The 17256-nt window shown below is 34.8% G+C and overlaps 1 protein-coding gene across 2 annotated transcripts in view; it reads left to right on the top strand.

Moving 5' to 3' along the window:
- The window catches only part of dimm (basic helix-loop-helix family member dimmed), a 71399-nt gene extending 55221 nt beyond the window's left edge, over nt 1–16178 (top strand). For both annotated transcript variants that reach the window (XM_089846673.1, XM_089846672.1), the window contains exons 2-4: nt 11313–11642; nt 11933–12376; nt 12514–16178. In XM_089846673.1, coding sequence (XP_089702799.1) covers nt 11322–11642; nt 11933–12376; nt 12514–13059 — 1311 coding nt within the window. In that variant the 5' untranslated portion in view covers nt 11313–11321 and the 3' untranslated portion in view covers nt 13060–16178. The remainder of the gene's footprint in view (nt 1–11312; nt 11643–11932; nt 12377–12513) is intronic.
- Nucleotides 16179–17256: the final 1078 nt, after the last annotated feature.

The following is a 17256-nucleotide window of genomic DNA, read 5'->3' on the forward strand; positions in this document are numbered from 1 at the left end:
ATCTTGACCGTTAAAAGACTCTAGCCTGCGAAACAATTCCTTAGATAAAATAGGTTACTAACCGATAGATGGCGCTAAACATTGGGATTACTTTGATAAAAACAAAGGGTGGAAGGTGAATCGTTTAAAATCGCATAAATTGATGAATATTAACAGAAGTATATAATACCTCTCTTCTTCGAGAGAAAGTGTACCGTATAACAAAGCGGGAGTGGTAATCATAACTAAAGTATTAAGAGGACTTCTACAGAGTGTCACACTTCTTCTATTATCCCCTTTTGATATTAACATCAATAAGCAATTTAGAGATAAATTATTCGTTTGAGTAAAATTCCTCATACACAATGATTAGTCAAACTAACTCCTTCCACAAAGCTGGCCTAGATACGTTTAGTGAAAAATGGCACGTACACAATTATTCCAATTATCAGTATGCATTCCTGACTTTTGTTAAAGCGTATTTAAGAAAAAAGCAATACTTGGACTCTGTCTTAATACTTAAGGGAATTCCTCAGTTTTTGCAGAAAAATACTTCAAAAACCGAAAGAATTCAATTATAACGAAATGACGAGCTTCTTTTCTTGAACTTAAAAGTATTTTTATTCCTTTTTTATTTCAACTTATATAACAATTCCTTTGAGATATAAATTAAATGAATAACGAAATCGAAATTAAAATACCTTTCTCCAAAAACTAAAAGAAAGAAAAAGAAAAGAAAAAAATAATCCTATGGTTTTCAATTTAAATCTTTGGCAAAGTTATTCTTTTCTTCCAAAAGCGATCGTTAGTGACGACAATTCCAACCTCAATTAAAAGGTCATAATACGAAGTAAACGATTTAGGTTATATACCGAATTTCTATGTAGTATTGTTCACTTTGGAGTGTTATAACTCTGGTTCTATCATAGATACGGTGAAATACTTTGAGTACGTTATAGTCCTAATTCTTAGCTTTCCAACGGTGCTAAATACTTTGGTTTACAACAATCAGGGCCCGAGTAATTAAACAAATTAATTTACATTTAGAAAATATTTTATCAGGGGAAAGCCGACATTTAGGGTGAAACAACCCCATGTTAAATCCCATAGCCCCTGTAGAAATGTTTAACCCGCAATACACCAATGTTCAAGGGGCAAGTCAACTTATAGGCTAGCTAATAAAAATAATTATAAAAATTAAAATTTTCTCTGGTTCTATAGAGATAAAAAGAAGTCCTTTGAGTATGTTATAGCCCTATTTCTCACCTTTCCAACGGTAATAATTACTTGGGGTTACACCAATCAGGGTCCGAGTAATTAAGCAAAATGTTCATAAACGTAAAATCTCCATAGCCTTAACATGGGCTTATTTACCTTCACACCTTTTAACTCTGGTTCTATAAGAGATACATGGATTTCCTTTGAGTATGTTATAGCCTTAAAGGCTATTTTTAAGTTCCTTAATTAGATGTCAGCCTAATTTCAAAAGTCCCATCTCCTAAATGGCGAAAACTAGATTTTAAAAGGAAATACGATATTTCGGTCTTACATGTAGAGGTAGGATAAGTTTTAAATTGGCTGCAGTCAGCATAAATAAGTAAATAAATAAATAAAAGTAAAAATCGTGCTCATTAAACCGGACCCAATCAAATTAAAGTTATCGTATAAAATTCCCTAGGGTTTCCTTTCCCGCCTGCCTTTTTAGTTCCGGCTGAGCTAAAATCCGCGAAATAGGAGCACGTGTTCGGGCTAGTGACGTTGCAATGGAACATATAATAAATACCTCTAGGGTCAAGAACTCAAAACCCAGCGCGCGACGCGTTTAATTCTTGTGACACACAAAAAAATGGCGGGAAAATGGAAATCTAAATTTGAAAAAAAAGGCTTAGCGTCTTGAGCACTGTCACGTGACGATATAGTTATAGGTAAAATTACCCTTTCACGTTCCGATAATTTCACGCGGACGATGAAATCTCTATCATCATTGGTTTAGACTTATAGGGGCCTAGAGCGCGAGCGGGAATTGGTTGTCATGGCAACGATATAACGCTCGCGCCAAAGAGATAATTCGTGATGATAGGTGCGAGTGTAAGTAAGATAATAAAGATAAGTACGTCATTTTAATTGATATCATTTTAAAAACATACGAATTTTACTGAACTCAAAAACTTCCCAGAAATGAAGAAGTATAGAAAATTTTCGATCCTCAAAACTGTTTGATTTCCCATAGAACCATTTCACTAACTGCATGATTAAACCCTTCCTTTTTTTTGGAGAACCACTTGTATTAAATTCTTACTTATGAGAGATAAGGTTACCTATGATATAACATAGGTAGGATAAAAGGCGGGAAAATGGTGTCTAGGAGCGCGCCAAAAACGTGCAACGATGAAAAGGAAAGGCGACAATGGCAGTGGCTGATTGCCGCTAAAGGGCCTTCCATATATTTCCCAAGTTCCTACCTAGAACACTGTCGGAATACATTTTGTTCCATTTTGTACCTTACAGGCAACTTGGCGGGAAATATTTTATATGTATGGAAGAGGAAAATGGGCAAAGAGCTTCGTCTAACTCTAACCAACAAGATGTCGCGTTGCAACCCCGTGATAAAATATTAAATGATTTATAGCTTCTAAATTTAATAACCGATTCGTTTCAAATTTGGTACATTGGTTCATTATAGTGTAAATCAGGGTTGTACCGATTTTCATTCAAATCGGACGCCATCTTGGAGGAAAAAACGCCGAACAAACAACAAGACGTCGCGTTGCAGCTCTGTGATTATATATTAAATGATTTATAGCTTCTAAATTTAATAACCGATTCGTTTCAAATTTGGTGCAATGGTTCATTATAGTGTAAAGCAGAGTTGTACCGATTTCCATTCAAATCGGACGCCATCTTGTGGGAAAATGGTGGTCCAAACAAAACGATGTCGCGTTGCAACAACGTGATAAAGTATTAAACGATTTATAACTTCTAAATTTAAAAGCCGATTAGTTTCAAATTTGGTACACTAATTCATTATAATGTAAAGCAGAGTTGTACCGATTTTCATTCAAATCGGACGCCATCTTGCGGGAAACATGGTGGACCAAAATGTGAATAAAAATAATTTTTAACGTTCTATTAAACTAGTGTTGTTCAAACAAAACAACAAATTTTAACCCTTGACCTTTGAGAGGTTGTTCCCCTTAAATGAAACAAAAAAATGAATATTCTAAAAACATCTTTAAAAATAAAACTAAAATCAGACAGACAAATTTTGGTCATAATATAAACCCCCCTTTTTTTCCTAAAAGAAGGAAAATTTCAACGAGAAATCTTCCCAGGAAAGGAACCGACACAAAAAAGAAATAATGTATTGTTTCCTTAAACCCGTTTTCTTCCCAGAAGGGACAGAAATAGCTTCACTTCTTAACAAAAGTACGCCCAATGTAAAGACGCAAGAATAAAAATGTTTAAAAAAGATAATAAATGTTAAAATATATAAATATAGTTTTTTATTCATATTTATTATATAAAAAGTAAATTTAAAATTTCGTTAACTCTTGAGAAAGATCATAAAATTGAGTATATATTTAAAGGGAGGGTAAAAGGAAAAAAATCAAGTAATTTTGTCATGTTTAGTCAAGGCACAATAATTTCATACCCCCACCCAATACGGAACTTATTCAATTAATGCTAAGTCGAATTGAATTAAATTAAATTAAATTAATGAACGTCAATATAAATTAATCAAATTCACGTAATTATTAAAAATTACCCAACCTAGTTTCGGGGTGATAAAAAGAAGATATAATTTGATCCTTTGTCGTTTCGTTTTGATGGTGGGAAAAAAATGTATAATATCAAAATGCACGCATGCAAACCTTACCCCCATCCCTAGGCTTTGTACGAGATGAAACGTGCGAGTCTATTTCCGGTGGCAATTTCCCCCATCACTTTCCCGTTACTTCCGGAACTTCCGCTCTTCCTGTTCTCTCTCCATATCGATACCAACGAACAACCCTACTTAACCTTAACTAGACAGGTTAAGAAACTTCTTTCAGATTAAAGCATTGCATTGCTTGGTAGACATTTCTTTTAAAACCGTTTTAACTCGAGCTATGATTGGTCTAGAACCAAGTAATTGGTACCGTTGGATAAAGGAGAATTTTTGGAATATACAGGGTGTTTCTGATAAGCCTGGGCCATAAATTAAGGGGGATATTCTTGGAAAAACAATTTTGAGTCAAAAATATAACATAATACATTTTAGTTTTCATCTATGCTTAACCCTTCTATTCATATTATTTTGTCACTGTAACATAACCGGGCTACAATCTCATAGCTATATTTTAAGCGATAAAAATAAAATGCATTTATTTATTTTTTAAGTTGCCTTATTACGAATACCTATATTGGAATATTTCTTCAAATAATTTCTCGTAAAGCTTTTATCTATTCCTAAGAAAATTGCAAGGCAATGGATTATACCACGTTACTTGACAGCGTTATAAAAGGCGGGATACCCCCTTATACGTCACCGGTGTTGGTTACCTTTTATCAAAATTGATTAGCTAGAAAGTGTTTATTACCCTCTCTGTCGAATTTCTTGAAACTATTGATAGTTCAGTTTAAAAGAGGTAATAGAGATTAAAGTAACGGGAAAGGGTAATGATAAGCAAGGCGAATACATCATTCTCCCTGCCTTTAACGTATATTACTTCAATTAAAGTGAACATGCAGAAACTTAAGAATTTTCGGGGGCCCTTTTATCAAAGAAAGACGATTTTTCGAAGAGCTTTTAATCTTTCCAAAGGAGAAAACGATTTTCTCGTTTACTACCAAAATCTTTCACGTACGTTCATAAGTAAACTGAGTTCACACTAAGTTCCCCTGATTTCTAGCTTGTTAATTTGTCTGTAGACCAATTTGACTAACCAATCAGTAATTGCAATCAGATCTACTTTAATATTATCAGATATTACTGTATGCAGTTATCTTTGTCATCACATTTAATTTGATTTATCTATACCCTGCTGCAGAAAATATCAGTAGCCAACAACTGCTCCAATTCGGTTGGTGATTGGTAACATAATTTGTTAATTCATGTTGAATTTTGAGCCTGCATGCATTCGCAATTGACAAACGGGAAAAATTAATTAATGAGTTAGAATGATTATATTTTAATGGCTTCAATTGGAGTAATTATTATTATCCCATAGATTAGATTTAGTTGTAGTAGACGTGAAATTAACAACTGGTGGCAAATAAAGATGCAATGATTATGGCCTATATGGACACTTTCTGTTAGTTCTATTTACTTTTGCTGATAGAAATCGTTATAAACTCTACACCAAGTACTCTTGAGTCCTAAACAGGAGTACTCTAGATAAATCTGGGTTCCACCCATCGCTTCTCTACAGCCTACAATGTCAAAAGGTTTAGAAACCCCCCCCCCCTCAAAAAAACCTGGTTTTTCTGAGAAGTGAAATAAAATTATGTCAACGAATTCTTCTTTCACTTAATTTTTTCTTTTAAATTACACTTAAGTTAGAGCATCGCTGTCACTCAAAAGCACTTAACTCTGTTGCAACCCTACAATACATAAGTTTTAAAATCAAAAAATAATTTCTTCTTTACATCAATACAATAATAATACACACATAGACCTGCGTGAACTTTGAACTCTACTCTACTCGACCCCCAGGGCCCAATCTCATTACCGTTAAACATATAAAGTTATTTTTTGAAACATATTAACGTAAAAAGAATAAGTTTGCGAAGTTTCCATCTGCCATACACACACCGAAAAAGGCAAAGGGTTAAGAAAAGAGGGCCTAACCAATCAGAAAGGATTAAGAAGATTCGGTACCCATGACGTAATTAATCAAAACTTGCTTTTGAAGCGGAAGTTTTGCGCGTAAAAATCATTCTAAGCCCGGGAAAAATAATCCCTTAAAAAGAAGAATAAAGCTAATTTAGTTAGAACCATTTTCCACAGAACCGTCGGTCCGTCGGACCCCCAAGACCCCAAAGCAAGAAAGCTAGTTTGCGTCACCCCATTCCCCTCCACTTTGCCTCCATTTGTAATTAGATGATGAAGGAAATACAGGAAAGATCGTTGGCTAGCTACACCACCAGCACCAAGGGGGACGGACCGACAAAGACGGACAGTTGCTGCTGCTAAGCCTTTATGGGTTTAATTATCAGCCCCTTACTCACGTACATAGATTTCTTTATTTTATTTTTTTAATTATTGCATACAAGTCTTGTAACGAACTTTATACTCAAATCTAGTTAGTTTAGGCAAGAAGCGATTTCTAGTTTATTAGGGAGAAGGTTTAAGATGCCCCAGTAAAGTATTCGCGCGCCATAGTCCCCGTACCCCCCTTTCAAAATACAAGGGGGGACGTAAATTTAAGGAGGCCGGGCTATTTCGCAGCCTCTCCTCAGTCGGAAAATATGACTGTAATTTTCGTCATTCGCGTAGGTCGCGCTGACGTGCACGAGTTTTAAAGAACCAATGAGATGATGCTGGTTGTAATTTAGAGGCGGCTGGGATTAACTTCGGACCTAAGTAACGTTTGGACTGGAGATAAAGCTAGATTATAAATGTGGAGGCGAATTTATACCTTCTCCCTAGTAAACTAGATATCACTTCTTGGTTTAGGGTAGGGGTATTCTTAATTTTTAGATGTTAATGGTGTTTATTCCAAAAAGGGGAGGGTCATTATATGACTGATGTGCAGTGAGTGAGTGGGATGCGTGGTTCTATGGGAAATCATCAAACAATTTTGAGGATCGAAAATGTATAACTCTATACTTCTATCTATGATCAACCTTTTTGAATGACCCCCATAAGGGATTCATGCACCCCCTAACACAGGTTATGATTTGAACACTGGATTGGAGTGTTTTAGGGATGACCCCGTTAAATTTAATTAAGAAACTGAACACACAATGATTTCTAATTTAATTAAGGGGTCAAAACACCAATCTGACTTTTAATAAATATTCTTGGGCAAATCCAATATCAATTCATTTTGTCCGAAATGAGCTAGGTGACGCCACCAGTGTAATGTAACGTTAAATCTACACGATCTGAAGTGGCGCCGGCTAGAGTATGCCCCCAAAAAAATTGTACAACGAAAAAAAGGACCCATTGATGTACAGCCCAAAAAATTCAATAATTAATAACAAACCCTTACTTACAAGAAAAAAGTATATATATTAAAAAAAGAAAAGCGTTGGGATCGAATAAAGGATGATGACGATGTAGTACATATACTATTTAAGCGGCTTGGAAAGCAGCACCAAAAGAAATATTAGTTGAAAACGGTATAACATAGAAACTAACCCAAATAAAAGCACGCTTCTTGTTGAACTATTCTAATATATAATATTTTTTCTTTGGTGTCTTTCCAAGTCACTCAAAGACTATGTTTTAGTTTATTACTTTCACTCTTAAGCTTAGGGTTCGAACTCGTGTCGTGGGTTAGATATTCGAGGCGTAGAGCTACTAAATTGTATCGATAAAAATTCCGTTTCTAAAGTGTTAAAATTAATTATGGGATGAAAACAACTTAATTTACAGTAGCAAACCACTGCATAAAACAGTAGAATCATACTACCCAGATCTACTTCAATATACACACATTTCAACATAGGATGAAAACCACTACAAAACAGTAGAAAATACTACCCAGGTCTACTTCAATAGCTACTACGCATTTCAACATATAGGGTGAAAACCACCACATAACAGTAGAAAATACTACCTAGATTTCCTTCAATAACTAGTACACATTTCAACAAAGGATGGAAACCACTACATAACAGTAGATAATACTACCCAGATCAACTCCAATAGCTACAACACATTTCAATATAGGATGAAAACCACTACATAACAGTAGAATAACACTAACCAGGTTTACTTCAATAGCTACTACACATTTAAACATAGGATAAAAACCACTACATAACAGTAGAATAATACTACCCAGGCCACTTCAACTCCAATAGCTACTACACCCTATTCTCATCCTACACATTACACACAAGTACAAGTACCATTCTTTTACAATGTACATTAAAGTGTCAATATACTCGAGCCAAGAGTACCTAGAAGAAGAATAGCTCATTTTTAATACAGCAAGTCGTTCGGTCTTTAGAGTCATTACTGAACATCGAGTAATTACGGAGCGGATTCTACAAAACTAAAGAAAAACTAAAGAAAATCCCAGGATGGGAAACCATCAAGATAAATTCGTCTTAAAAAAAAAACAAGAAACAGGGCCAATATTTTATAATTATGAAGGTACTAGCATCAAAAGGTCCAATCCAATATATGGTTTATAATCCCCATAAGTTTATAAGGTATGATACATTATAAGTGTGACACTACCTATACGATTCGTAATGCTACTTGAGACTTACAGTTCGAGGGAGAACGACGGAAGCGAGTCAATTGAAGTACTTACTACACTCGGTGGTGGTTAATTAATTTTGTATCAGGACTTAAGTTCCATCTAGCTCTCCTATTTAGTCTGCATTAATAATTAGGCCTTTGACAGCAGCGCCTCATGCACCAGGCGTACGTCAGTCGCTTTACCTCGAATCTATGACCTACCTCACTCACTCACTTCAAAACTAAAAGCTCCAGTTTCTAAGTTACCATGCAGACTTTACAAACTTATGGCCAACAACATATCTTATAAACTTATGATAAGACCAATGGTTCTAATCAAGTCAATTCAAGACTTATTAGGTATGACAGACAGTTCGAGCTGAGCTAAAAAATGGATATCGTTTATGAATAGATGATGGAGGGGGTGGAGAGAAGGGGAAGGTCAAAGTTGAATTGAATCATGAATACGGTTCCTGATTGGGTCTTTTCACGATCCATCAATAACTAGGTCAACTCACTCGTAATGAACCCCGAACCCCTTTAGTCGTATGAAATAAGTTCAGGGTTCATACGAAATTTCCAAAGCCAATTTCCCTGATATTTCCAGGTTTTCCAGAGTACTTCTTATAAATTTCCAGGTGCATTTTTTACATTGGAGGAGTGTTATAATTTCAAATAGGGTAACCAGACTATACCTACAACCATATGTTTACACTTCTTTGTTAGGTTATAATAGACAGGACCAAAATACAGAATTCCATACACAGAAGAAATATATTTCTCTCCACTGAGACAACTAATATCGATTTTTTTTCATGCACCAAATTAGATTATGGGTCCCACTGAAGTGTATTTGTTTCACTTTATTTTATTTCCCTGATTTTTTGGAAAAAAAATTAATTTTCCCTGATTTTTCGAAGAAATTTTCATTTTCCCTGATATTTCCCTGATTTTTTACCTCTACACCAATTTCCCTGATATTTCCAGGTTTTCCCTGTTTTCCATGTTCGTATGAACCCTGAAGTTAGTTTGGACGCAACACTTTTTTATTATTATTATTACTGCTACTAAAAATGAGAAGACCTCATACTGAGAAACAGTGCTATCAAATACAAATAGAGAGTTAACAGAAAGTAACGAGAAATCTAATCTATGGGATAATAATGACTCCAATTGAAGCAATTAAAATATAATCATTCAAACTCATTAATTAATTTTTCCCCGTGTGTCAATTACGCATGCAGGCTCAAAATTCAAAACATGAATTACCAAATTATGTCCCCAATCACCAACCGAATTGGAGCAGTTGATGGCTACTGCTATTTTCTGCAGCAGGGTATGTGAAATTAAATGTGATCACAAAGATAATTGAATACAGTAATAATATCTGATAATATTAAAGTAGATCTGCAATCACACTGATTGGTTAGTCAAATTCGTCTACAGACAAATTAAGAAGCTAGAGAGAGAAAGAATTATCTAGACTTGGAGAAGAAGTTGGAGTACGTCGTAAACATAATTTTACTGCAGTGTCCTGGGCACTTTCTTTTATTCCATATTTGCATTTGGTATTATTGGTTCAATGCTTTAATTTACGCGTAAAGCCGCCTTAATTAACCTTGATCACAAGTAATAAAATTACCGAACCCTATAATTAATTAAATATCAACATTAACACTAAATTAATACGAAATTTCATCACGCCAAATATAGAACCGGCCCACAGAAATTAATTTGAACTTTAAAAATATATTTACATCATTTTAAGGGGGCTTGGTTGTTTACTGGAAATACCCCATTGAAACCCTAGTCAACTCTGATTGTAAGGCGGCAAACCAAGAAAGGCACTCATAGACTATACAGTATATTTCTTTGCCTCTATACCATGGAACCCAATCAGAGTCTAACATTTTTTTCTTTTGGGCAAAATTTCTTTCTTCTTGTGTATATAGACCATTTCATTTCAATATTACAGCGTGTACGAAGCTAGGCTTCTATAGAATGAAATGTAACTTTAAAATGAAACGTCGAATACTTGAAACGAAATGGACTCTACGTCCAGCCAGCAGTCAACAAGATCCAAATGACGTCTTTTGACGAATTTTTTTTTCTATTTTTTTTTTCTTTTTGGTTAAAGTATAGTAGAGGCTCGTTGGCTGCCATGACAACCGTACAATAGGCTATCTATTTCAGTTTGACGGGGTTTTTTTTCTATACAGTATATAAGGGTCTATTTTATACCTTACTAAAAATAAATTCATTAGAGATGATTCGGAGATGCGATATGTTTTTACGGAAATACGTAACAGAGACCCGAGATGTCGTGTTCTTTACGTAAGGTTTCCGGGTACGTTTAAGATTTCTTCTAGACTAGATATAGAAGACCGTAAAGTAAAGTTATAGGCTTAGAACTTAGAACTGAAGTTAAGCCTTTGTAAGTTGAAATCAGGCCTTAGTAATAATTCTTCAAAGATGAAGTTTCGTTTATACTTTTGAAATTAGTCAAATTTGAAGGTACAATTCAAGTTAAGCCTTTGTAAATCTTCAAATATGAGCTTTTGTAAGGTGAAGTCATGCCTTAGAAAATCTTCAAAAATGAACTTAAGCCTTTGTAAGTTGAAGCCATGCCTTAGTAAATCTTTAAAAATGAACTTAAGCCTTTGTAAGTTGAAGCCATGCCTTAGTAAATCTTCAAAAATGAACTTAAGCCTTTGTAAGTTGAACTCAAGCCTTAGTAATTCAAGTTTATCCTTAAGCATAAGTAGTCTAATTTGAAGTTAAGCCTTTGGCCTTTTGTAAGTTGAAATAAGGCCTTAGTAAACCTTCAAAAACTTAACGGTCTGTTAACACCCGAACTATCGTTAAGCCTTGGCCAAAAAAAAATCCCACGTTTTGTCTAAAATCTTTCTCCTTTCTTTCTTTTGTTTACTGGCAGCCATAGGTGATGGTACGATCACGGAGAACGAGTCCCTGTAAAGCCACGTCATTGGCCATGACCTCCCCATCGCCTTTTGACCTTGATGGTGGCGAGGACGAAGGTGTTGAGATTATCCACGACCCGAGTTATTCCATCAGGCAATTTGGCATCGACGAAAGAGGTAATGGTTCGGCAGACACAGTTTGGAAGATGGACGCCGACGACGAAGAATCATCACAATCCATAATGGCAAATACCGTCTTGAATGGAAACGCGCCCTTCAAGAGAAGGGTCCCGTACGACAGTTCTGCCAAACGACCAGCTATCACAATCACAACACCCACCAGGGTAAGTAGCTAACCAATGTCATGTCCCCTAAGCTAACTGCATATTCTTCGCCTACATGATATCTTTCCCCTGTAACATTAGTGTTTTGCGTGGTAAACATTTTTACAGGGGCCATAGGGATTTTTTAAAAATTGGGTCAATAAACCATTCATTCATTCATTCATAGAGTTAACAAGGGGTTGTTTGACCCTAAATGTTGGCTTTCCCCGAGGTTTTCCCACATTATTTAAGATAAAAAAATTGCTTTTTAATTTTAACAACGAGTATTCTTTGTTGTTTTCTTTGTTAAGACACTTCAAACTCCAATGTACGTGTCCCGAACGGAAGACGATGCTATCAACGGCGACTCGACGGACTCCAGTTCAGGCAGCGATGACGTAGTTATGACCTCATTGACCCCGAGCACATCCAAACTGGCAAAAAGATCCTCGTCATCTTCAAGTTCATCTTCATCGAGTTCCTCTTCGAGTTCTTCGGGAATCGGAGGAAGTGTAGGCGGTGGGCCCGCCGGAAGTGATAGAGGAAGCGTGGCTTCTCCTTCCGGTTTAGGCGGAGATTCCAACGGCGTTACCGGTGGAGGGGGCGGAGCTAGTTCGGGAGCTTCCGGTTCCGGTTTATCAATTTCCGGTAGAAGGAAAAGAAACGCCCTCAATGCCAGGGAAAGGAATTTGAGACGACTCGAAAGCAACGAGAGAGAGCGAATGCGCATGCACAGTTTAAACGATGCTTTTCAAGTAAGATATAACATTTCTTCTTAAACACTATAGGCCTATTCCTTCAATAGATCAGGTCTAAAATACTCAATAAGGTTTCAAAAAAAAAAAGGAAAAACACGTGATTAAATCTAACCCATTAACGTCACTCTAAACAGGCCTTGCGAGAGGTCATCCCTCACGTCAGTCTCGAACGCAAATTGTCCAAAATCGAAACCTTGACGTTGGCAAAAAACTACATCATGGCATTGACCAACGTCATATGCGACATGAGAGGCGAAACTCAACCTTATGGTCTAACGGAAGGTGGCGAAGGAAATGGAGGGGTCAGCAGCGACCCGGAAGAAGACGGACAAGAAGAGGATCTAAGTGACACAGACACTACGTGTATTAAGAATGGTAGTAGTGGTGGTGGTAGTAGTAACACAGCCGCGAAATCCTCCCAACCAATCAGAAGGCGGAACGACAACAGCGAACCCGAAACGCGTGGGAGACGTAGAAAATCAAATACGACGACAACATCAACAACAACAACATCCGATAAAATAACCGGAAATACGTCATCAAGACGGGGTGGTCTCAGAAGAGACACCAGAGGAAGACATCCCGAAATACCGCAAAATCAAGTTTTGGTCTCGGCTAACTTCGACCCGAATCAGCTAGGGGTCATGACCTCAGCGGCCAGTTTCCAAAATTTATGTTAAAAAAAAAAATAAACTTTTTCATATATATACTTTTTTTTAAATTCAAATTCATTTCCGAAATTATTGATTATTATTCGCTAATTTCGCCCAATTAAAGCCGCGCCTATAAATCATCTTCTATAACTAAAGGCCTTTACACGCATGCCTCTATAGTTCCGATTGAAGGAGGCATTGATTAATACCTCTACCCTATGACGTCACTTGGGGGGCCAATTTATCAACGAACAATAATTGGTCCGGTCAATTTTCAACAAACTTAATTTTCGCTCGTGTTAAGGCCTAAATTTACGGAAGTAAGTGTTTACGATAAGCAACCAAAATGGCCGCCATGACGTCGTAAGAATAAAAAAAACTGCAAACACCCTAAAAACCCCGCTATAATCTAATTACTAGCTATATTTTCATACTTTCAAACGAAAAAAAAAATTTAAAATAATCATATATTGAAAAAAAAAAAGAATTTAAGCTAAACCGGAAGTTACATCGTAATCAAACCGGAAGTGAAATAATTGCTTCGCAAAGAAAAAATATATATACACTCTCATGTCCACTAAGGTTTATGTCACGTGTCATTTTCCTTAATTTCTCGAGACACGCGCTTACGTTTTTTTAGCGGGAAATTAAATAAACAATACCCCCTACCACTTCCTTCCCCCTTTTTGGATTATAATTTCTCGTAAACATTCCGATAAACAAACAAAAGTACTAAGGAGAATGCATAAACAAAGTCCAAAAAGTGTTTACAGCGTTAATTATTTTTAAAATTAAATGTACTTATAATTGTAAACAAGGGAAGTAAACAAACGTGAAAAATAAACAAGCAAGCAAAAAACAACAAACATTCCTAAAATATAAATATATATATAACATTACCTAAAATCAATATACATATATTTTTGTGGTTATAAGATGAAAAAAAAAAAACTTAATGCAACAGATGTCTTTAAAATATATACTCGAAACATTTTTCCCCGAAAGATGTCCCTCCAATCAATCAAAGAGAGACTTGAATGCACTTTAATATTAGAGCGTGTTTAAGAATCCCTTTAGTCCGTAAGTTTATCGAAACCTACTCTGATGTTTCCTAAAATGAAAAACAACAAATAAACAAACCCTCCCAAAAATGTTCCGTAATCTTCCAAACAAACAAGTAAACAAATTAAAATAATCCAGGTGTATTAAACGTTAATGTGATTTTAAAATGACGTACGTCACCATCGTGAAATATATATATAAATACGTAATTTTACATTCCCCCTAAGAAAAAATTAATAGTTTGTTAACCCCCAGTTCAATTCAGTTCAGTTCAGATTAGATTATAGAAAAAATATTTCTCACATCATGAACTGAAAAGAATTTAAAAAAACCAAACCAAACCCAACCATAATTGAATGTTATGTGTTTTAACCAAAATACAAATTGACAGAAATTTTAAATTTTAAAAGTAAACAAAAAGAAAATCAATTAAGCGAGCGTGTAACAATCACTCACTAATTAATTATTTAATTAAGTAATTAAAGGAATCACACACACACAAAAAAAAACCAAGAATATTGTGAGGAAAACATATTTTGCAGCTAATGTTTAATAGTGAGGTAGAACTATGGAGTCGTAATTAAGCTGAAAATTAGATTTAAATATTATTGGGTGTTTTATTCTTTTTTGTGGGCTTGGAATAGCAAAGAGTTTGCAAATCGAGATTAGGCTTAACGAGAAGTTTTGAAAATTTGGATTAGGCTTAACGAGAAGTTTTGAAAATTTGGATTAGGCTTAACGAGAAGTTTTGAAAATTTGGATTAGGCTTAACGAGAAGTTTTGAAAATTTGGATTAGGCTTAACGAGAAGTTTTGAAAATTTGGATTAGGCTTAACGAGAAGTTTTGAAAATTTGGATTAGGCTTAACGAGAAGTTTTGAAAATTTGGATTAGGCTTAGCAAAGCGTTTGAAAACGGGTTTAGGCTTAGCGAAGAGTTTCAAAAATCGGTTTAGGCTTAGCGAAGAGTTTCAAAAATCGGTTTAGGCTTAGCGGAGAGTTTGAAAAATCGGTTTAGGCTTAGCGGAGAGTTTGAAAAATCGGTTTAGGCTTAGCGAAGAGTTTGAAAAATCGGGTTAGGCTTAGCGAAGAGTTTTAAAAATCGGGTTAGGCTTAGCAAAGAGTTTGAAAAATCGGGTTAGGCTTAGCAAAGAGTTTGAAAAATCGGGTTAGGCTTAGCAAAGAGTTTGAAAAATCGGGTTAGGCTTAGCAAAAAGTTTGAAAAATCGGGTTAGGCTTAGCAAAAAGTTTGAAAAATCGGGTTAGGCTTAGCGAAAAGATTGAAAACGGGTTTAGGGTTAGCGAAGAGTTTGAAAAATCGGTTTAGGCTTAGCGAAAAGATTGAAAACGGGTTTAGGGTTAGCGAAGAGTTTGAAAAATCGGTTTAGGCTTAGCGAATCATTTTAAAAAAACCGGTTTAGGCTTAGTGAATAGTCGGAAATTGGTTTTCGCCTTAGCAAAAAGATTGAAATCAGAGCCTAACTCAAACACCTATATTTAATTTAATTTTCAGCTTATTACGTTCAACTATTACGTAAGAAAATTGTCTCTATACGATTGGTCGCTTTTAAATCACGTGGTTCCGAGTACGAACGCTATATAATTGTCTATTTTAGGCCAAAATAAAAAAATACAAAAAGCCCTAATTAACTAGTACCTAAACGTAATTAACGTCATGACAAATGTTTAAAAAAAATTAAATAAATACTGCCGTTGTTTCTTCTTTTAAAAAAAAAAAAAATATTTGTTTAAAGAAAAAAACAAACAAATTTAAAATTCGCGTGGACCAAATAAACAGGGCACGTTATATATTTTTAAAATTTTCGGTTTCAGGGAAATTTAAAAAAAAAAAAAAATTAATTTTAAGAAAATTATCAAAGTGTTATTAAATGTAAATTGATATATTATTAAAATCAAAGAAAAAATTATTTAAAGAAACAAATAAAAATATATAGATTGAAAGACTTAAAATAAAAAAACTGATGTTAATATTAAAAGAAAAAACCCAAGAAAAAAACCGTAAGAGAAACGTTTTAGAATATGTTAAAAAATATAAGGTGCCAAAAAATAAATAATATTTTTATTACCTACTGAGCATTTAAGTTTAAAAAATAAATAAATAAATAAATAAATAAAGATGTCACATTGTAAAAATTTCCTAACATAAATTTGGGAAACGAAATAAAGAAAAAAAGAAAATATATTAATGTAAAAGAAATGAAAAGAAAAATTAACAAAAAATATTAAAAATTATGTAACGTGCATTGCATTTGAAAAAAAAATGTGTTTCAATTTATTTAATTTTTTTTATTTACTAGTTATGATTTGACATAATGGTGTGTTTTACGGATGACCCCTTAATTAAAATAGAAATAATTGTTTAATCAATTTATTACGTTAAATTTAAGGAGGTCATTGGTAATATTCAATCATAACGTGTGTATAGGGGGTGTATGCATTCCTTATGGGACATTCAAAATCGACTCTTCATAGAAAGAAGTATAGAAGTTACACATTTTCGATCCTCAAAATTGATTGATTTCCCATAGAACCACGCACCCCACTCACTCTCTGACTGTACTTCGCTCCTATAACTACTCTGAAACACCCTGTACAACACAAATATTGCACCAATTCCCAAGGATAACCCACCTATTGCAATTGCAAAAGAATTTTCCAATACATAAAAAAACTTTTGCGAAAACTATATCTTACCCAATTCAGAAACAAAGTGGCGGGAATATAAAAGAAATGGCGCAATTTACAATAAGGCGCGGGAGAAAAATTTCAGAGGGAATCTTATTCGTCTAGTATATACCGAGGTCATTTTATATTCTTTTTGAGTTTATTTTCTCCGCCACTAGGTGGCCGAAAACGATAAAAACAAAATCCGGAAGAGTATACAAGAGACCAGCTTCAACTTTCCAATTTTTACACTAAAAATACAACTGCACAAAAAAGACCCAAAGGACTAAGTTATACCAAGTAGCGATATCTAGTTTACAAGGGAGAAGGTATAAATTCGCGCCACATTTATAATCTAGCTTTATCTCCAGTCCAAATTACGTAGGTCCGGAGTTAATCCCCGCCACCTCTAAATTACAACCAGCAGCATCTCATTGGTTCTTGAAAACTCACGTCATCGCGACGCGAATGACGAAAAT

Source organism: Phalangium opilio, unplaced genomic scaffold (genome assembly GCF_054372755.1).
Source record: "Phalangium opilio isolate 3A_F unplaced genomic scaffold, DU_Popi_V2 ptg000081l_1, whole genome shotgun sequence".
In the NCBI taxonomy this organism is placed as follows: domain Eukaryota; kingdom Metazoa; phylum Arthropoda; class Arachnida; order Opiliones; family Phalangiidae; genus Phalangium; species Phalangium opilio.